Source organism: Desmodus rotundus, chromosome 3, assembly GCF_022682495.2.
Source record: "Desmodus rotundus isolate HL8 chromosome 3, HLdesRot8A.1, whole genome shotgun sequence".
Taxonomy (NCBI): Eukaryota; Metazoa; Chordata; class Mammalia; order Chiroptera; family Phyllostomidae; genus Desmodus; species Desmodus rotundus.
In genome coordinates this window covers 159,451,085-159,473,655 of record NC_071389.1, presented here as the reverse complement: position 1 = coordinate 159,473,655, position 22,571 = coordinate 159,451,085, and the positions used below count along the sequence as shown (strand labels likewise).

The 22,571-nt window shown below is 44.4% G+C and overlaps 2 protein-coding genes across 7 annotated transcripts in view; both read right to left on the bottom strand.

Moving 5' to 3' along the window:
- The window catches only part of PRICKLE1 (prickle planar cell polarity protein 1), a 100,642-nt gene that overhangs the window by 9,391 nt on the left and 68,680 nt on the right, over positions 1–22,571 (bottom strand). For 3 of the 6 annotated variants that reach the window (XM_053921598.1, XM_053921600.1, XM_045184226.3), the window contains exon 2: positions 1,318–1,501. In XM_053921598.1, the coding sequence (XP_053777573.1) occupies positions 1,318–1,449 (132 nt within the window). In that variant the 5' untranslated portion in view covers positions 1,450–1,501. Of the gene's footprint in view, positions 1–1,317; positions 1,502–10,849; positions 11,080–11,231; positions 11,599–11,765; positions 11,918–22,571 lie in introns of those variants that run through there. The other 3 variants (XM_045184225.3, XM_024575636.3, XM_053921599.1) reach the window with 3 other exon arrangements.
- On the bottom strand, positions 2,192–3,033 carry LOC112318395 (large ribosomal subunit protein eL34-like). The gene has a single exon (XM_053921603.2). It carries the CDS (start codon positions 2,926–2,928, stop codon positions 2,575–2,577), a length of 354 nt encoding a protein of 117 aa, XP_053777578.1. The 5' UTR covers positions 2,929–3,033; the 3' UTR covers positions 2,192–2,574.

The following is a 22,571-nucleotide window of genomic DNA, read 5'->3' as shown; positions in this document are numbered from 1 at the left end:
GTGAGTGCCGCCAATGGCCACACAGGCTGCGTGACACTGTCCACAACCTGGCCAGCACACAAACACACTGAACTCGATCTCTAAATTTTACGCGTTACAGAGACAAAAGCTGTTTTGTTAAGCTCTATAAACTCTCTCTTATCAGGTTCTCTCCAAGTGTCAGCTTTTCTCTGTTTCCATGGCTGTTATATTCCAAATACCTGGAGTCAATTTCCCCTAAGAAACGGGAGGGGAGCCACATGCAGCGATACTTGGTTCATTCTGAAAGGAGAACTCAATTTTCTTCCTGTTACGTTTCAAGGAGCATCTCTTACTGAGTACTGCAGTGCTGAGAAGGGATGGAAGTGATTCAGGAAAAAGAGACAGGAGACTGGGACTCTGTTTCAATATCTTGGCACCTCACAAAACCTACCCACCCTGAGCCGCTAGAGGGGTTCTCTATTAATGCATGCTTTGTCAAAATATTGCTGTCCTAACTGGTGTGCCAGCACTCTACCCTCTCCCCCTGTATCAGCTATGGAGGCTTTTCAGTTATAAACCCTTACCGGATGCACGTGCGCCAAGTGCTGTGCTGGGCCTATTCTCAAAAGCATCCCATCCCACAGGAAACAACCGTAACTGAAGCAACTGCCCACCCAGTGGGCACCTTTCATTTCAAATGATGCCTTGGCCCTTACAATAATATTTATCACCCACAATTTTTAATGAGTTCAACATCATTGGAAAAATAAAAGTAGACATGTAGAAGATTCTCATGTTCCTTAAAATAACGATACAAACAAAGCACAAAGTTAGCCCTTCGATTTTAACTTTCCAATCCACAGTGTGTGGTGACAGACTCTTTTATGTGCAGTCAGCAAAGGTCAAATATCTAAGCGGTGACACTGAAGGCGGTGTCCTGGAGCTCTGTGTCTCCTCTCTTCCAAAGTAAAAGCGCTGCTGAGAGCCGGCATGGAATCCTTCCTCTTTTACTGCCTTTTCGTGGTTACGGAAGTTTTGAAGAAGGTTAACTCCTCCTATTCTCTCCAGAGGGCCTCATCAGAAATCCATATAACAAATGCACATGCAGTACTCTGGATTTAATTCCTTAGAGCATCCTTATAGGCTTCTGGACCCAAGAGTGCAAAAGGGATAGAAGACTTTCATTGAGAAACTAAGTATGACCTTAAAAAGCAAAAAATGTAAAACTATCCAAAGAAGAGTGAGGACTGAGGCAGGTAGCATGTCAGTGTGGCTGTGACAGTCTCTAAATTTTTAAAAACTTTAAAAATCTTAAACCTCATTGAAAAATACACCACAGGATGGCCAGGTTCCTACCTGCTCCGGTCTAAGCCCCGGTGGGACCCAGGCATACTCCTCCAACGCACAGCCGGAATCATCGTCCGACGTGGAACTCCGCTGGCACCCGAAGGTGAGCTTGCTCATTTTGGGCTCCATCTCCAAAGGCATAGTAAAACTCGAAAGTTGGCTTTCTCAGTCACAGGACATCAAACAATGGCTGCTGTGGACAACAGGAGAAAAACAAATTCAGGACCTGCAGGCACTGCTCTTACCTCCAAGAGCTTTTACTGAATGCTTGTTTACACACACCGTGACCCTCAAAAGGTACCCAATGTGCCGGTTCATCACCCCAACCCCCAGGCCCGCTGCAACGTAAAATCTAGGGCTCCAGAGTTCAGAAATATCCGCCTTACCAGCTCAGCATTTCAGAAAAGACCGCCAAAATTAGTTTAGTTCCAGCTGCCTTCAAAAGATGCTTCTCTGCGCAATTATTCCTTGGAAAGGTTCAAGGAAATTGCTTTGCCTGACACATCAGGTTAAACTTCCCATGAATGAAATCCCGGTGAAGTCCCATGGGTTGAAGGAAGAAGTGTTGGGGATTGCGCCTCCTCCTACCTTGCCCCCTATGTGCTACAAGAAGTGGTTCCAGAGCCCCAGCTGGCTCCCCACGTCTCCTCACCGATTTTCCCCACCAAGGCACTGCTACCTGCAGCGTGGGCGCACTGGGCCACCTGTGTAGGTTTCAGGTTTCTCAGTTTTCAGAGACCCTAAACTTAGTTTACTCACTGAGTAGAAATTGCACAGTTAAATCTAGAACACATTAAATCTGCAAGCCCTAACTATCTATGAACTGAAGTCAGCCAGATATTTATTGATGAGTTCCTTCAACAAAGAGTAATTGAAGCCAAGCATGAGCTTAAAATAAAAGCCGGCTTGGTGACTATCGGTGTTGAACTGCAGTACTAGCAGACGTTCTCTGCAGCACCTACTACGTGTGCCTGGCCATCCATCCATCTGCTCTGGGGCAAAGGAGGATGGAAGTCCAGGTCTGACTGCTGTCTCCTCAGGTGAAGGGCTATGATGGTGTCAAGGTTAACAGGCCCTGCCCTAGAACCCAGGAACTTTGTCATCACCATTTCTGTCCCTTGTAAATTTCTTCTGGTTTTTAAAAGTATCCCTCATCCCAAGGCTGTAAGAGAGGAAACAGAGATACAAGACTTTCAGAATCTGATGAAGCTTTTTTTTTTTTTTAGCATTTTAATTATTTTTATTACTCAAAAAAGCTTCATTTTTTTATTTAGCTTTCTGACTCTGTGCTTGTGCCTTCAATACTTTCACAACAATTTTCTGCTCCTCAATAAGGAAAGCACGCTTGATCCTGTCCCGGACACGTTTAGCACACATGGATCCGCCATAGGCCCTGCTGACGTGTTTTTTCGTTTTAGACAGCCTCATTAGAACTTTAGATCTCACAGCACGAACTCCACGAAGTCGGCCTGGGCACACGCCACATGCAGACTTTGGTGCTTTCCCAACCTTTTTGGTATAAAGGTAAACAATTCTATTGCCAGGGGTTCGGGAAAGTCTAGTTGTGTTAGAGGCTGTACCGTAGGACAGCCTGCGACGGTATGTCAAACGCTGGACCATTGGGAATACCTAACAACGCCGTTCCCGGAAGAGCTGATGAAGCTTTTAATACTTGCCCCTTCTCTCTACCAAAAAAGAAAGAAAGTTATAGATAATTAGTCCAACCCAATTTTAGAGAAAACCAGGCTCAGGGAAGTTAAGTGACTTACCCAAGGTCACACAGCTAAAATAAAAGCCAGTGTCTAGTCACACTATGTACACATCAAACTTCCAAAAATCATTGTGCCTTATAAAATTCCCTTGTTTGCTTAAACCAGGAAAAACCTAAACACTTCCAGCCTGAGACTCTCATTTTCCAGTGACTGTCTCAATGCAACTCTAAATACATGTCAGAAAAGCTTACCTGCTAAAACCTATGATTATTAAATCTCACACTTTTTCTTTTGTAACTCAAAGGACATAAAAAATTAAAGTACTAACATTTCACAAATAGGAGGCCACACATCCAATGACTGCAATCTTTGCTAGCAGTAGAAGCAATACCACACAGTAGATACTATTCCAACTAATAAATTTAACTTCCATCCACCCCGAACAGAAAGTAAAGATGACCTCATTTCCTACACTACCATTGGGAGGTTGTGACCTTTTAAACAAGTCATCACTTCACACAGGTGCAGCTCGTTCACATCTCGACTTAGGAAGAGCTTTCTAAACACAGGCACGTTGCTCTTACTCCTCAGTAAAAACAAAAAGGAGTGTGTTAATGACAAAATTTCTTGGATTTAGTATTTCCTTTTTGTCTAAAAGAAACAAAAAAACAAACTCCCATATTTCAAAGGAAGAAAACTAGAGGTTAAGAATTTAACTCAAAATCCTCCCCCAGGAGAAGGGGGTCTTCAATGCAATTTAACCTGAATCATGACACATCTCTGTCCCTTGATGAGTCTGCCTGAGGAGGAAGGCACTAAGGTACCTACTCTGCACACTCTAACAAAGAACATAAATATTAAAGAGAGTCTAAGAATTAAATGTCATGATCTTGTAAAACAAGAAACACAAATGAAGACAAACCATGGGTTTTCCAAGTAGCACAAAGGTGCTGACTGCCAAAGATCTAAATTAGTTTTATAGCCATATTCCTTGATTAGACTTTACCACCCTAATCAAGGTAAATCAACTTGAGCGTTGAATGCCGCTATCCCCACCACCCAATCACCAGATGTGCCAGCCACATCTCAAGCCTCCAACTCCCACACATTTCTAACAGTCTTCCGACGCCGAGGGCTGTCACTCTTCAACAATGTGAAGAGAACAGCTGAAGGAACGTGAGTGACAAAGTTGTTTTATCCACAGGCACAGCTTTCAGCTTCATTTGTTGGCACTCCGACAACTAACATGATCTTCTGGGCCTGTCAGTGTTAAGGCATTTATCAGCACATCAGGCAACCCAATCAGGGTGTATCCTGTTTAACAGAGGAGGATACTGCCTCAGAGTGATTTGCCACGGGTCAACCGTCCAAGGTCAGTAAGGTAACAAGCAGCACCCTTAGAATGGGGCCTGTGACCTCAAACACCCCACAACCCACACTGCCTTCTGCAGGCGGGACCTGACTGTGCCACTCCCCTTTTCTCTGGTGAACTCGCCCTGTGACCACACTGCAGGCACAGGGAAAGGACACAACTGGGTGGGACATACTCCGCTTGGCCCAGAGAAGGCACCTTAAGAAGATAGTTAAAAGGAATGTAAAAACTCAATGGCCTCATGAGTTATTGCTTCAGAGTTTATTCTTTGGAGAATGCCTTTTTCCTGTATACCAGAGGCTAGTTACATAAAATGACAAAACATTATTTTTATTAGAAAGTTCTGAGGGCTGACCAAAAAAATAAACATTAAAAAAAATACAAGTTATACATAGCATGCCCTCCACTTACCAGGTTGTAGTAAGAGATGCAGTATTACCACTAGTTACTGTTTCTCTTTACGTGATTACAAAAAACCCTTGAATTTGGATTCTCACTTTTTTTAAAAAAAAAATTACTTGTACCTGTCTGCAAACCCAGAGAACATATTCTTAAGTATATCACTGTCTCATACTGCATCATACAAAAGCAGCTGACTGCTGAGCATGGTTCTTGCACTTGCAAAAGGTTAAAATAATTAAAATGATTAATAAAAATATCTTACAAATATCCCTTACGTAGGCTTTACATTCCTATCTGGAATTTGCTTTGATAGCACCACAGAGGAGCCTGGCCATTCCTTACGCTCTGGGGCAAGAGGAAGGGCCTTTGGAATGATACAAAAACGTGACTGTGTTTGTCTGCCAAAATACCTCCTTTGGGGCCAAACGTGAACGCGTGGGTGAATTAAGTCTAATAGAAAAATTCCAATAATTTCATTTCCAGGTGTTGTCTCTTAAGGTCAGTCACGTGAAAGAGAGACACAGATCAGGATCACAAACAGGGCCGTACAGGGTAAGACTGCTTTTCAAGCGGGGATTTGGTTTTTTGTTTGTTTGTCTGTTTTGCAGAGCCACTTAGATGGCCCTTCCTTTACTTGTTTTGTACTTTTTGTAAGTAATTTTTATTTTAATGTAATTTCAAACTTTAGAAAAGTTGGAAGGAAAGTCTGCAACTCCTACATAGCCTTTACCCGGACTCATCAACTGTTTGCATTTTGCTCCACTTGCTTTTTCATCCTCTTCCTCCTCCACTTCCTCATGAACACACACACACACTTTTGTGGCAACCACGGTGGAGTGTGTATTTTTTACATTGTCTTACCTAACCACAGTTCAATTAAACATATCTGTTTAGAAAATGTTTATTTAAAAAAAAGTTGACAAGGCATCCTGTTAGATGCTGGAAGTAAATAGAATGAAAAGCCAGAATAGTTTAAAATGGTTCTGTGATTATGGGGAAGCAGGCTTTTATCCTGGTCTTGAACTGCTGTCATAAGTTGAATGAACTTAAATCACACATGAATGACAGTTATGAATTAACCAGTTCTGCACGAGGTCTGCCCCTGTTAAGGAAATTAATCAGTAAGGGCCCCACCTCTCCACCATCTCTTTATAGTTCTGGATGTAAATAAGTCTCATAAGGCGGGGAAAAGAAAGTACAAGTTTTCTGGGTTGCGTTTGTTCGTGTTCCAGAGTCTGACCATTAAGGAAATGTGAGAAGAGGTGACATCTTTAAGAATGAACACCACCATTAAAAATAGCACTGGGGTCAAGCACAAAGGGCAGGTGCTGAATTATATTCGAGCAGGTTATGGTGTTTACGGATACTGCTTTGAAGGGAAGACTAAAATCCAACCACAGGCGAGAAACTAATGATGAACAGAAGAGCAGAGCGTGAACATGGGGAGGGGAGGAAGAAGCCCGAGGCTGGGTACGGAGAGATGAGATACTCTATTCTCAGAACGACAAGGATTATCGTGGAAGAAACCCCATGCCAGCCACCCAACACAAAGCAGAAGAGTTCCATGTCCCCCCTTTGTCCTTTCTCTCCCTTCTTCCTCCAAAGCAGTCAAATAGCTACTTCTTTCCATTTAAAAAGACTCGAACACAAACAGCTCTCAGATGTGTGACTTCTCCATCGTCATAATTGTCAAGAGAACATCTGACCCAAGGGATAGAGCGATGCTTAGGGAACAGAATTGGTGCCTTTGACAAGACACCAAATATCCTGGGGCCTGGTTCTTCAAGGATGGCAACTATTTACTTTCCAAACATGGTCTAAGGATATGAAAGAGTTTTAAAGAAAAAATGATATGAATATAAAGAATTAAAGTTACTGTTGATGTGTACCAATTGGCACTGTTACTTCCATTGTGACTACACAGACTTCCCTGAAGTGGACCAATGACATCTGGAGGAGCAACAACACGTTAATATGTAGGAGACAGAATATTGACATGTGAAGTTGCGAGTTTCACTATTTTTTTTTAGTTTGGGGGGGCCCTAACTTCCTGTGGAGCAGTTTTACCAAGCTATTGGCCACAATTCCCAGCTCCCTTGGAATTAGCTTGTAACCAATCCCTACATAAAATTTCTGACTCCAGCACACACCGTGCATGTGCAAGCACACACATGCGTGTGCACCCACCCATCACGTATAATGGTCTACAGAGCAGGCAGCATCTTTCCGGTTGTCTTAAGTACGGCAACAATTGTAATCACCCAGTATATGCTTGGCTGTGAGGTAGCACTTGTTACCCAAATTAAAGTATGTTCTCATTCATCCAACACAGTGATGTAAGGAGAGGTTCCTTGTGAAATTTACTGTCTAGGTGCATTCGCTCTATTCATTCATTCATCCTTATCTTTAAAGAGCATTATTGAATGGTTCTGGGAAATATCAGAAAGATAGCAACTGACTATTTCATTAAAAGCAAGAACTTAAAAAAAAAAAAGATGTATCCATCATGAGGACAGTGTTTCCAAATCCCCTCATACATTCTCTTGCTTGCTTTAATGATGGTATGTGTGTAAATTATATATGATTTAGCCTTTGGCTGATCATTTATTTTTCACTCTGAGTAAAAAACGAACAACAGAAAGAACACTGGCTGCAGGATTCCAGACACAAGAATTCTAATCCAGCCATCCAGCTACGTGTGACCCGAGAAGCTAGTTCCTAAACTAGGACACATGGGAGGTTCAAGGGCCACCTCGCAATGTAGCTGATGCCCAGAAGTGCACGGCCCACCATGTTAAGATGTTTGACATATTTTTATAGGGTTTTTTTCTCTCCCTGCTCTCATGATGTTTGGAATCCTGCTACTTGAGTCTCTTCTTAAGTAACCTTTTAACTTTGCCCACAACCAACAACCTCCAAATCTTTTAAAATGTGTTGCTTTCAGTATTTTGTAAATTAGGCAACTTTTATTTGAAAAAGTGTGTCTAAAAGTAGCAATATAGAACGATTATGCTGTGGACAAGGGCTCAGGCATTGCTCCCATAGCGCAGTTGTCACTGGTTAAAAAAGATAACATACAGTATGCGAAGGTATTATTCAAATTAAAAAGCAGCTTTATTATTTTGTTATGCTATTTTAGTCATTTGGAGACCATTTATTTTCTGATGAGCTGAGTGCTGCACCCAGGGTAGCTAAGGATTTTATTATTTCGATTGACCTTGATATCTATCTATCTATCTAGATATCTGTATCTCTATCTATATGGGTGTGTATCTCAACCATATATATATATATAGATACAGTCGAGCCTTTACTAGTTTTCCCTGAAAAACTTAGTAAGTCAGCACAGTATATGAAGGTCCAGAGGCAGTAATGAGTTGACAGTTTCACTCGAAGCCAGAGTCTTCCAAAGAAACAAAAACAGATGGCAATGGTAGCAGTGAATAACATTTTCGAGTAGTACCTACCTGGAAGAAGACTTTGCAGTTAACCCTATGGGCAATGGGAGAGGACAAAAGGCCTGTGAGTAGGAGGGTGCCACTCCAGGTCATAGGGAAAATTAAGAGGACAGTGATGGTCAGGAAAGAGAAAGGAAACCTAGGACGGGCCTATTAGCTCATTATCTGCAAGAGAGCCTGAACATGGTGACTTGGGGGGAGAAAGTAAAGGAACCAATAGGAAAGGCAGCAACTGCGTCAGTGATAGTTTTGAGTCTTAGGCGATTGAAAGACTATGTACCAATGTGGAAATAGCACATAGGCAAATCAGACAGAGAGTAAGGGTTTGAGGGGGTTGAGGAGAATCAATTCAATCAGATACATATTGAGGTGGTAACTGTACATCAGTTCTGGTATGGTTCCTATAGTATTCATCATGTTCTTGGACCAAGTTGCCAAATCAAATCAAAACCATGTGAAGACATAACAACATAATTTTCAGTGGCTGCCATTGTAAATGAAGTCTAAGGTCATACCCCTAATTACTAACACTTTTCCCAACGTAATCTCAGTCTAGTTCCTATGTGAAGACCAACCAGCCTGTCACGGTAAGGTCCCTATTAATAAGTATTTCATGTGCAAACATGCCCAGGGGAGTTGGAAATCCTTCAATCACCCAAAACCAGAACAGATACTGATTTGGGAAGTCAGTGGGGCTAACATTCCCGAGGTGTCCCCTGCTGCTAAGTGCCACCCAGCGGGCCACGCCTGCATCGCAACTTCTTTTCACCTGCTTGTTAACAACAGGATGAAGATCACACATATGCAGTCAAGTTACTCCAATTCTTGTAGGCTAAATGTGCAGGTGAATTAAATTTAACTACAGACTAATTTGGTCACACAGAAACCGGGAACACTTCCATTCTTCTCAATACACAAAATATAACCCTTAGGGATGTAAGTATTTCCTGGTTTATGATGCCCTTAACTTAAAATTAAAAAAAAAAAAACCCAACAACCCTGACACCTATAACAGCCATAGGTTAGCAGAAATGACTACAATCAAGATTTAAATTTCGTAGCAAAGAGATGCTGAACTGCTATCCCTTTAAAGCTTTCACGTACCCAAAGAGCAGTCAGTCCCTGTGGTCTGCTGAAGACAAAACCAACTGCCACCAGAGCACAATCCAATTTGATTTATAGTGAAATGAACTCTAAAGATAAAATATATTTACTTTTTATTACTGTTATCTAAAAACTAAAAACATAACGAAGGTATTTGAAGACACTGCTTCCGAAACATTCCTCTACTGCAACTACTTCATACTACCAATTAGCAGCATTAGGCCACGTGCCCTTTGGCATTTTCCCCGTTTTCCAGGTAAAGCCCCATCCAGCTTGTACATTTTCCAACAACTGAGTGGCCTGTCATGTACCATCCAATTGCCAAGAAGCGATCCATTTTTCCAAGAGGAAATGTGGGCTCTGCAGGGTTGCCAAGCGTCCTGATTTCATGCATAAATACATTCCACGACAGTACCACAGACTGCTGAACAAAAGGAGGAAACGCGATGACAAAGCGTGGTCCTTTGCCAAAGCGACGCTTTTGGGGGCCAGGTTATTTGGCTGTAAAGCGGTACATAAAGACAAAATACAAAACGCATGCTGTGCTGTGGGGTGAACCACGCAAGGCACTGTTCCAATGAACTCATTGTTTTCCGTAATGGGGGATGCAGATCTTCTCAAAATCGTGTTCCAGCCAGTCTCTTATTGATTTTCAGAATTTCTATTTTCAACCGCGGCCCAAGGAAACGGCAGCTAGACTTGACTCCAATGTACACAGAGACTCAGGTTTCACCCTGTCACCTGTTGGCTCCTGAACAACACTCCTCTTTGTGAAACTTACAGCACTCATTTGAAACAAGTTTCCAGAGAAAACACTTCAAGAAAGTGTTTGAGAAGTCACAAGACTAGAGTTGTAAAAACAAATTCCATACATAGCCTGGTTTATACTGACATAGATTAATGTGAAAACCCGAGCTTTTGAAAAAGGGATCGAGAGGGGAGCCGGAGGGAAAGGATGTCGCCCTTCTTTGGGAAAATTCGGAGATCCGCTGGGTCGACCCATGCCCGTATCTGGAAACGACACCTCGGAGCAGGCGTCAGCGCCCCCTGCGCCCCGCAATCCCTACCCTCCGCGTGGCGGTGGCTGCTCGGGCCGCCAGGGGGCGCCCCCGGGCCGCGGGGCGCATCCGTCCCCCGACCCCTTCAGGTTCCCCGGCCTCCCGCACCCAGAGAGCGAGCTCGAGACCCAGCGACTGGGAGAGAGACTCACCGAGAACAGTCCCCCGGTCCCCGGGATAGAGTCCTCTTCGAACCCCTCTTACCCACTTCCAGAAGAAAGCCTCGCGTCGCCTCTCAACGTAGCGTCACCTCCAAAAAGACCCTCGCCCCGCGGCGCGACGGTGGTACCGAGTGGCCACACGTCTATACACCAACTTTCAACGAGGAGCCTCCTCCCCATGGGCGCACAGCGACTCGCCACCCCTGCGGCCCGGGGCGTTCAGTCCCTGCCGCCCGACTGCCACCCAGCCCCGGGGCCCAGACTGCGGCCCCACCTGCGGCCGCGGGCAGCGGGGCCGAGCGCGGCCTGCAGCCCCTCGGATCCTGGGCACCTCGGCGCGCACTCGCCGCCCACAGGCTCTGCGACCGGCCGAAGCTGCGGCCCGCGCGCGATACCTTCCGAAGGAAAACAGGGCTGGGCGCCCTCCAGGTCACCCTCGCCCACCCATTTCCGCAGGAGACCCTAGCAGGGGGGCGACGTTGGGGCGGGAGCAACGAGCGCTGGGCCCCACCAAAGCGCTGCGGGCCGCGCCCCCCGTCTGGGCGCAGCGCTGGCCCCACCCGGTGGACGAGGGGTCGCCCCCGCCCCGCCGTGACGCACTCTACCCCGGCCAGTCCTCGTCTAGTCCACTTGCGGTGCAACACGGCGATTCTCACCCCTGCAGCCCCCAGCCAACCGTGGGGGGTTCCGGCAAAAGGTCCTCCTGCTCCCCAGAGACCCTCGGTCCCTGCCGGCGTCGCTGACTCTGTTCCCCTTGTTAAGAGTCGCCTTGTCCAGGCCACCGCATCCCCCACACCCCGGCTCTGCATCACCCCAGGATCCTCCACCGCAGAGAGAGAGAGACAGGGAAGAGAGAGAAATATCGCCTCTACCCTTCTCCGGGAGCCCGCCCGGGACCGGAGATCTTCAAAAGTAACCAGAGCCCACTTTTTAAAAAAGTAACCATTTCGCTTCCTGCCGGTCCTACCCTCGGCGAAGCGCAGGGGACCGGCTGCCCGGCTCGCGGTGCCAGCCCAGCTCGCTTCCCTGCTCCAGTCCGCAGGAGGCGCCTGCCGAACGTGATCTCGCCGCCGCCCTCTTTCCAGGAACTGTCACTGCTGACCTGCCAGGTCTCCCCGAAGTCCCGCTAGCACGTTATTTCTCGAAAAGCTACCCACCCACTCGGCCAGCCTCGCACCTCCAGCACCTACCTCGGTCCAACTGCTCCATTGTCCTGAGCCCTAGTGAATGCAGCAGCTGAGAGGCAAATCCTCAAGGACGCTTATGTAAACTTCGCCCCTCCCGCAGGTGCACGCGCGGACCACAAAACGCTGGGAGAATATGCAAAGCCACCTCTTAAAGTAATCATCTTCACTCTGCCCATAACAATGATGTCAGCAAATGGCACGTTGAACCAAGTTCTCCTTTGGAAGGGCTCATTAACATATGAATTCCCGCCCCCCCCCCTCCCGTAGGACTCTTCTTGCATTTCGAAGTGATTCCTACTGCTTAGCGCAGGAGATTTATTTTTATCAGTAAATAACAACAAAAGAAAAGGAGCCAGGTCACAGGATGCACTTAATCAAGTACCTAAGAGTTTTTGTAAGTAGGTTAAGTGAATATCATTATTCAAACACAAAAATGTGCCCCATACTTAAGTCGAATCTTGTTTCTGAGCTATGTCTAGGTACACTAAGAGAAAGTGAAGCGTGGCATTAGATGTCCACAGAAAGGGTCAAGAAAAGCAAAAAGCAAAAACCTCAAAGCAAGCCCAGAAAGAAATGAAAGATTAATATCTGCAGCAGAGGTCTGAATCTCTTTTGAACTACAAATTTTAATTTCTGCAATAGTCTCCTTATCACATGGTGATAAAATGCCAAAGGCATGGAGAGAAAAAAGAGACAATATTTTTAGAGCTTTGCCATTTTATAAAAGCTAGCAAATAAAAGCAGCTTAAAATAGTCAATCTCCTTCAGTATCCTACTTTAAAAAAAAATTTAGGGAAAAGAAAAGAAATCCTTGTGCCATCAGGATTCCTTGGGAGTGGTTTGCAATATATATGCCTGCAGTATAGAACTGAACAATAGCCCATTGTAAATGTGATTTAAAAATACACAAACAGGTTGCCATAAATAGCAATCAAGTAAATAACTCTAGCCAATTTCTATTATCTCTGCTGCAAAGCAAGGCAGCTGAGAAGTTGTTGCTTTTTTTTTTTTTTTAAGTTATTCTTTTAAAGTGGCAGAGACACACACAAAAAAGTTGTGACTCTGCTGGTAAGCCAGTTTGGAAACACTGAGTGAAACAACAGGATTTAAATTTCAAATTGACTCTCTGTTGGCCCATACAGACTCTAGTTTTGAAGACAGTTCCCAAACAGCTCTAAGATAGAGCTCCTCTAGCCTTCCGGTTGTGGGGAGATTTGTGGTAGGGAGGGGAAAGGACTTCAAAGGACCTCTGTAGAGCTGTGAAATTAACCATGAATATCTAGGTTAGATTTCCATTTTCCTATTTCATTCTGTTCGGGTTTCCTCAGGGAACTCATCAACTGACAGTCTCTATTGGACAAATGTGCAGTCAATTACTGATTCAAATGAAACCCTAAACTATCATGTCATTATGATAAAGAAGGATCAGCAGCCGGTGCTGTAAGCCAGGTGGGCCCTTTTCGAAACAGCAGTAGCCAAGGCCACAGAACCCTCCCAACTGCAAACCATAGCAACACTTCCCAGTATTAAATGCCAGCCATTGTAAGAGTGCTATAAACACTGTTACATTTTCAACAGATACTGTCCTTTTTTGCTATTGTAACTGTTTTTAGTGGTGAAGCAGTTAAAAGCTTCCAACTAATGTTCAATCTGAATGCAACAGTCTATGTAGTCTGCTCTGAAAGGCATTGTCATTGTCAGGGGTGAATTTACAGGATGGAGAGCAAGGACCCCCGCGAGCACCTTTTTCTCTCAGCCAGGTGGAATATTCATTGCTTGCAGATCACACTTGAAGGGAGGTTGGGGAAAGGAAGCCCATGAATTCACAGGACTTTTTTTTCCCACGCCCCATCCTGGTCTCGCTCCACTGTCATCTCCTTAGAGAGGCAATCCCAAATATCACCCCCCTCCTCTTGTTGCTATTTTATTAATAAATTCAAAGCACTTAGCTTTGCTTGATGTCTGTCACTCATGTTTGCTGTCTCTCCCCTCTGCTAGAAGGTGGGAACTTTGGAGATTCACTCCTGTATTCTCAGCACCTAAAATCATGCCAGGCATGTAGCATACACGTTCAATGAACATGAGTTCCACGAAGGGATGGTTTTGGGACATTCTTCTCAGGCCCTCACAGCTCCACCATACCTGTACAAGGAACTCCGTTTCTAATCTAAATCCAGACTGAACTGCAATGTCCTATGGGAGGCAACTAGGATAGAAAAACAGAAAAATGCCAAGGGCATTTGTTTGTCAAATGCCAGCCAGCTCTATTGGGTCTGGAAGAATGAGATAAAGTACAAAATATAAAGCAAACCTTGGTGCTTATTCCTCGGTTCTCCTGTGATCTGTATATAGTGACCTTGAGGTCTTTTCTGCTCCATGCCTGTTTTTTTCATGTGCAAAACAGACCCGGTTTCTAGTTTTAAGAGTCAGAGTTGCTCTTGGTCTCAGGCGTTTGGAAGGATTTGTAACTAATGGCCAGCAATCTAGGAAGAGTCTATTGGAATGATTGGATGCCATTAAGTTTCCTAATAGGAAAGAGAGATAAAGGGCTCTAATGTTCATCGGATGACATCTCACTGAGTTTGGGGGCAGTCGGCATATACGGCGTTAAGTAGGGTGAGAGTTTTCAGTCTTCAGCAAGGGCACAGTCTAAGGCGGCAGTCTGGCTGTTCTGAGCACGGGTGGTTCTGACCATGCAGAGATAGGCAACTAAGAAGTGCAAATAACAACTGCATGTAGAGTGTCATTTCTAGTTAAATGGCTTTTAAAATTTGTTTGAAAGTCACAAAATCATATATGTTTAGAGTTGCCCACCACCTACCTCTTGTCCAGATAAAGAAATGAGATCCAGAGGAATAATGGTAAAAATTCTGCATGCTAGTTTCCAAATTTGTTACCACTGACAGTTTATGTGACATGTTTTTCTTTCTTGTTAATTTTAAACATTTCTGTTGTATCTCAGGTTGGGCCCTCTGCCCTGTGGGTCACAGAACATTTGCAAACTCTAGTTGCCATTATCTGCGTCTGTCGCACCCCCAGGGAAGGGCCCCAAACAGGTATCAGCTCTTCCAGGAGTTAACAGGCATTATTGTGTTTTATAATAGGTTGCAGTTTCTCCAGGTCTCCAATTACTTTCCTTCCCTTTTGATTATATTTAAAGCAATGTGATTAGAGAGTACTGGTTCTTTCACTCAATCCTCTTTAGATTTACTACCCCAGTCCTCCCAGTCAACGTCCCCTTCTCCCCACTCCAATCTCCTTTGTGAGGAGACAAACCTTCCCTTCAAAGTACCCGGATGCACTGGGTTTGGAGGTAGGAGATTTAAATGTCTATTTTCTGTCAATTACTAGTTCTGTGACACCTGGATAAATTACTTCTCAAAAGGTATTAGGGTTGTTTTGTTTTGTTTTTCATTCCTCAAAATGAAATGGGCTAGGTCAATAGTTAGAACATGAGGAGGAAACGCAATCCATATCTCAACTAAAATAGTAATCTTAACATAGAAACATGCAGGTGAAAGCGCTCGTGGAAGCTCTGGGCTGGCTTCTCCCAGCCCCCTCCCACAGCGACCTCCTCCACCCCTCCCATTCCTCCAAGGTGGCCCCCAGGCTCTTCCACCTGAAACCTGACGCTGCCAGAGGCTCTGCCTGTGCTATTATTATTTTCTGGGTCTCTTAACACTCAGTAGCTGGTTATGACACTAATATCAAATGGTGTTGATGGCTGCACTGAGCTGAGGCTACAGCCCAGGCTGGGTGGGAGAAGAGGGAGCAAGTCCTTTCCTTTGACGCTCGTTCAGGGTTACCACTTCCAGTAACAATCAGCAGCCATCTTTGCCCACCTCAGCCCTCTGCCCCAACTATTGCAACATAACCCTTCCTGGCCCAGGAAATGTTTGTTACTTTTCATGGACTGATACTTAAACTAGCCTTCAAGCATCTTGACCTTGAGTTCTTCAACACTTTCAACTCCTGTAGAGACCTGTGGCTTAACATAAACATTCTAAGAGTATAGTACTGAAAAACGGTCCAAATGGTGAGAAATTAAGAATAAGTCTTCCAATAAACATTGATAGATCTACACATAAAAGGATATCCAAGATATTAAGATGCAAAATATATAGTATGATCATGTTGTTATAATAATATATAGGCTAGGATACGCAGAAAAACTAGAGGAATATATAGTGAAGTATTAATATGTTTTCTAGGGGCAGGTAGATTATAGGAAACCATTACTTTTTATTTTTAAATGTATTTTCATATCTTCACATCATGTATAACCTTTTTCTTTTCATAATGATCATAAAAGACTTTTGTAAATGGCCCTGGCTGGTGTGGCTCAGTGGATTGAGTGCCCGCCTGCAAACCAGAAGGTTGCCAGTTCCATTCCCATTCTAGGGCACGTGCCTGGGTTGCTGGCCAGGTCCCCAGTAGAGGGCACGAGAGAGGCAACTACACATTGACGTTTCTCTCCCTCTTTCTCCCTTCTTTCCCCTCTCTAAAAATAAATAAAATCTTTATTAAAAAGACTTTTGTAAATAGTTTAAGAAACAATATAAAGAAACTATACTGCAATATATTTTATAATTATAAGGAAGAAAAGTTCGGAAGCAGAAAGTGACGTTCCTGATTTAAGTGTTAGTTGATACATGAAGATACATACGTATGTAATTCCTCTGCCTGCTCTCTTCCTCCCTGTTTCATACTTTAAGAGGGAAACCTCTGCCACCTTTATGTACGGCACTGGAGAAGGGGGTGTCACCAGTCCCGCGTGTCCTTGGAGCCGGACAGAGCGGAGCAGGGGCAGCCCCAACCGATCCTCACATACCCACCTGCTGACTCAGTAACAGATTCTTTGGTTGAGTCAAAAGGTATTTGTTGGAGGACAGCATTGTTAGACCTAGATCCTACCCTTAACTTGAGGACTTCCTATTCTAAATTTCATATTCTACTTATTTTCCAAAATACCTAACAAATCATGAAACACTGTGATAATACTACAGATGAGGTGTGGCTAAAATTCTACTATAGGAATAATAGCACATTGATCAATCGATTCTGGTTAGGAGGTGAGTCTCAAGGAAAGGGCGGCGGGGGGGGGGTGACATTTAAGCTGGAACCCTTAGGGATCAGAAGTAGGTGGTCACAGTAATTAACGGAGTTGGGATAGGGAACAGGGCCTAGTCCAGGCTGAGCCAATCAAAGTTTGACGGCCAAAAGAGTGAGCAGCTCCTAGAGAGCCCACGGTAAAGTGATGGGAGGGCAGGGACGTAGGAGGGAGGCGCCCAAAGGAAGGCTGCACGGGGCTGTGACTGGCTGCACATGCCAGGGCCTCTAAGCTATTCTAACGGCTGTGAAGAGCCACAGAAGTTTAGGCAAAGAATAGTGACGCTTTTATAGCTCTGCCTGGGAGGGTGGACACAACAGTGCCAGGCAGCGGGTGGGAAGAGCCTAGAAGCTGCTTCCATTGTCAAGGGCAGAAAAGACAAGGCAGTGTGTCAGAGGGCGAATAAACCGGACTTGCGGAAGCCCTGTGTGGTTGGCTGGGGTTGGAGGGGTGGTAGATGGGGCGCCCATGTCCCTGAATGAGTCAGTGGTCTCAGAGTGTCCCTGAAGGACAACCAGCAGTTCTGCCCTGAAGGGAGCTCTCACTAGAAACCTTCTGTTTTTTCCACCGCCCTCCGGAGACAAACAAAAGGTAACCTGAAGGGCTTATATTTCTAATCTCAAAGTTTATCTTCCAGTTGATATTTAAAATCAGCATTTAAAACACAGTTTTACATCCTCTAGTGTTAAAAGAAACAGGTGCATGATTTTCAGGTTGGAAGATAACCTACGTAGAAGAACTACCACAGGGAAATCAAAATGGCATGGGAAAGTGAGTGTGTTAAGTGGGAGTCTACAATCTAGCCACTAGTGTTTTGTACAAAGCATTAAATAACAAATATTGCTCTGTCTTCCACTTTTAAATTATGCGGTATTTGCTGCTTTACTTCATGAACTAAGTGCTCAGAGCTATTTTGCTCACCTGTGTATTTTCTGATGCTCCTTAAATTCTCCGCAAGGGAAAATCTGGGCCAACAAAGGTGTGCCAGCTTTCCACACCGCTCCCGTGTGCTGTAACCAGCCAAGGCGTTCTTCCAGCGGTGTCGGCAAGGGATTATTGCAGGCAGCCAAAAGCCTCTTGCCCAAAAGGACTCTAAGGTCAGCAAAGCTTTCCATAACATTTCTTTATCTTATCTAAGATCCCTGCAACCCAGGGAATTTAGAGGAGGTGATTTTGTAGTGGAGACTGGTTTAAAAGCTTTAATTAGATTGTGTTAGGGCCAGGATTTGGAATTCAAATTGTTCTGTTGGTCTTGAGTCACCTACTTCTCGCTAAGTAAAAGTCTTCTGATACCAGTCTTAATATTTCCTTTTCTCCTTCACGCTTGCAGCTTTGGTCTCTTCAACATTGTGTTTGCACTGAATTGCAGAAGGGCTCAGAGCAGGGATCCTGCCTGTTCTGTTTTGTGATACATCCCAAGCGTGGAGACACACGGGCCTGGTGCATCAGGCACGTTGCCTGGTACATACTGGATTCTGGGTAAACATTTGCCGAGTGGTGAAGACTGCTTTGTTCCCACTTGATCTTCCACAGAACCTGGCTCAACCCTTGCACAAACCAAGCACTCTTATTTATACCTTAATTATCAGTCCATTGGTTCTGGGGTTTTTTCTTTATTTTTATTTGGATCTTTTCAAAAAAAGTAAGTCAACTAATTTGAGGTTCAATTTTCCAGTTTTCATATTTAAAGGAATCTCATCAAATTTATCATTTAGGTAATTTGTCATTTTTGGCCGATAAGATCGGATATGAACTCAAACTAATTGGCTAACTTGAACTCTCTTTAGAAAGCTCACGTTTCTAAATCAGGGTCTCGACCCACCTCCAAACTAGTGTCTTCCTTCCTCCTCTAGTGCCTGTCTGTTTATGGTCCCACCTGGTCAGTCAGAAACTGACCGTCACAGATACTTTCTTCACTCGAGGTGCCCTCCTTCTTTTCTACCCTCATTCAGTCACTTATCAGATCTTTGCACCCTTCAACTTTTCTCTGTTGACGCTGGATCCCTCCTCCCTTCCCCAGTGACTGGAACCGCCTGTCTCCCCCGCCCTGGGATGCTACAGCAGCCTAATGCATCTCCTCCTCTGGTCTTTGTATCTCTGCATTTTCTCCTTCACTTCACCACCACAACTGTGAACATGCAATCTCCCAACACCTCCACAGGATAAAAGTAAGGTTCTTTGCAGTGAAGGCCCCTATCCATCTCTCATCTTCATCTCCATCACTCGTCATACCTCACTTTAAGCTCTGGAATGGGTGGTTCAAACCACATCATGCTGTTTCATGACCACTTGGCCTTATTCGGCTGCTTCATCTACTTGGAGCTGTCTAGCCACTCACTTTAATTTGCCTGGCTAGCTCCCACGTCAAGACTGACTTTAGGCGGGTCCAGAACACGTCTCCCGAAGCCGTGGAAGAAGGGCTTCTCCGCGGCACTTCTGCTGTGCCAGGGCGCTCCATCTGGCCCATCTTCCTCAGGCTGGCCCTTCCACTGAAACTACTGCTTAGTTTCTTTTTCAGCCAGAAAGTCTATTAACTGGAGTGAATGGGATTCTCTTCCTCTGTGCACATAGCTTTGGGATAACCCCAGGGCTCAACCTTTACACTCAGCAGCTGTACCAAGAAGGATGGGCTACACTCATCTATTTTGGTTAATATTAGTGTATAGAAGAGATACACTTCCAAGAAATAGACCTTCTTGTGTTTCTAGGTCATTCAAAGAGCTTTCCCAGAGGATTCCATTCTCCTTCTGCGAAGCCCATCCCAAAGAGTTCAGTACCTAGCTCTTCTGGGAGAAAACCGTGCTGCTGGGTGACCGACTGGCAGAGCCCACAACGAACACGACACCCCTCCCTGAGTGCGCAGCTCATGATTTCGAGTACGTTAACCTCGTCTCTAGACTGGCTGCTTCTTGAGAGTCACAGTCCTGCACATAATAAAGATGACTTGGTGAAGCAGGCTTTGGTTAAATACGGTTAATTTTGGTAAGGTGCAGAAGCCAAGACCACAGGAGTGGACTCTTTTCTGGTCAGTTACATACGTACCACACCCTGAAGTGGCTGTAATAGTTCCATATGCAAGACTGTCTGATCCAACACCCATTTAACTGCTATAATCCAAACCTTTAAGACACAACCAAGTCCTCACCAGCCTGTTGTAGACCACACTGAAGACTGATTTTTAAGGCAAACATTAATGTAAAATGATAGGAGATGCGTAACATCAACCTCAGAGTGTGTGGGAGAGTGACAATGGAAATTAGGTTAGTCAGAGACAAAACTCAATCTCTAGGCACTTGAGGGAAGTGGCTGGTATAGAGAGGGAAGAAAGCAAGGGTTTTCAAAGGAAAACCCTGGGTGTGCTTTCTCTGAAAATGGTCATGGTGAAGTTCTTTGTCTGAGTGGATCTGGAGAACATTCTTAGCACTGTTTAGGGAAAGAAAGCAGTGTCTCAGGCCATTCCATTGAGTACCGTGTGTAGGGCCTTTCTGTCAGGGCACGTGCTGTGACTTAACAACAGTGGTGCCATCGGTACAGAATGATGAGTCAAGTAGTGCTAGAATCACGTGTCTTTCTGGACGTACAGTGTGTCGTTGCTTCATTTTCTTTGGTGCTATACTAAGAACAAAGTAACGCCAAGTGAACCTCCCTTATTATTATTATAGAAGATATAAATTTATGAAGTACTTGTATTCTAGGCATTGTGCTAAAATCCTGTACATATTTTTTTTAAATCCTTATAACAACATAAGGTAGAGCTTACATGAGAAAAGTAAGGTTAAGTTGCTTAATCATCCAATCATGAGCAAATTAATTTAAGAGCCTGGATTCACAGCCTGGTCTGACATCAAAGCCCAGAGACTTAAACCACTGTGACCTGCTTTTAAAGCAGCGCTTCTTACAAACGGCAATATAAAATGCTTTGCTTTTCCCAGCTTGTCCCTCAGCAACATCATCAGAGAGTGGAGAAAATGATTCGAGAAGTTGTGAATAGTGTGTTATTTTAGGCAGAAACGAAGGGAAGTTTAAGGACAATATTTCGTTCTCTAGGACTACAGAGTGGTGCAGCTCAAAGGAGCTGGGCCCCCACCCCAACCCTGGGGACCCCCAGACAAATGAGACCCTCAGTTTTAAAGCAGCTCATCAAACTATTTTAATTTCTACAGACACAAGAACATTTTCTTGTTCAGTACAACAAAACCAGCCTGTATTTGAGGATCATTTGTGTACAATAGTTGCTCTGCCGCCCACTAAGTCATTACCAGTATCAAGGAGTCCTAAGCTCTTACTCAAACAGGGGCATCACTCTCAGAAGGGCTTAGCAGCCCAACCATCACCTCCTCAACTTGAAGGCAGGTTATGCTGGACAAAGGACCAATCATTAGAATCGTCCTGTTGAGCAACCCGCTCTACTCAGCACCCTGCACAGGACTCCCTGAAGGCAAAAGGCACCAAAGTAATGCAGCCATGAATACACTTGTCAGACAAAATGGATTACAGTTCAACTCCCAGAACCATAATTCACTGTGACTTTCTTTTTTTACTAAGGTCCTTCAGTTCAGTTGCAGCAAATGAAAAAAGAAGACAATAGCATTAATAATCTGTCTGGCAGCATTTGTGAGCAATTTTAATGGCCACTATGTCCCCTAACAAACTCTTCTTGCAGATGAGCTCAAGTAACAGTAGGCTCATAGTATGTCACACAGGCTCATAGTATGTCACACAGGCTCATGCAGACAACCTGCTTCCGACTTAAGGGCAAACATTTTTACGTGACACACCCCCCGTTCAAGTTTAAGACTGCCGACTGCGTTGTTGCTTACATAACAGACCAAACCACATTTCCATTATTAACCGTTTCTGACATTTTTAGCTTCTCTTTAAATAGATTCTAACAAGAGTCCGGAAAGCTCTGAAATGTTTTCTCTGCCTTTTGGAAAAGTATGTTCGGGATTGGGGAGCCATTTAACGAAGACTGCAAATATCATTAGGAAACAGGTTTATTAGGACATACCATGTTTTCAAGGTCCTGAAGAGTGAAAAGTTTTTGAAAGGATCCAATGATTGATACGCTTAGACAACGTCTTCAAATGGAGCCACCACCCAAAAGACGAAAGAGGAGGGCAAATTCCTACTCAAGGAACACTTACGGCCACCTTGTCTTTCCAAACCTCTTTGAAATTACCTCCTCAAACAGGCGAGTGTCTAATCCCTAAAAACACCTTTCATGAAGTGTAGCCTCCCCCCCCCCAATTAAAGTCTACAAAATAAAATGCTAGTCACTCTGTTTCTTATGCCTAATTAAAATCGTCCTTAAGGAGAATAAACATGATGGTCACATACATAAATATTTGGGATCCTTGAAAGCCTACGGTGGGAACATCTAGGCATTGCTATGCTGATGCTATGTACCGTGTTTTTAGGACTCTAAGACATACCAGACCATAAGACACACCTAGGTTTTAGAGGAAAATAGGAAAAAAAAAAAACCCGCTCCACCACTGCGCCCCCTCGCCCTGGGGGCCAGGTAAGCTACATTTGGAATATGAGATGCACCCTTTTCCTCCCAAATTTGGGGGGTGCGTCTTATAGTCCAAAAAATACGGTAACAACAAATTTAACTTATAGCAGAATTATAAGGGGGGAAAGAAACAATTCAAAATGACTGCACACCTTCTGTGCAATGAGAGAAATATTTCTGC

Excerpts from the sequence above, each read along its gene's own strand:
- LOC112318395 (XM_053921603.2), bottom strand. The coding sequence starts at position 2,928 with ATGGTCCAGCGTTTGACATACCGTCGCAGGCTGTCCTACGGTACAGCC.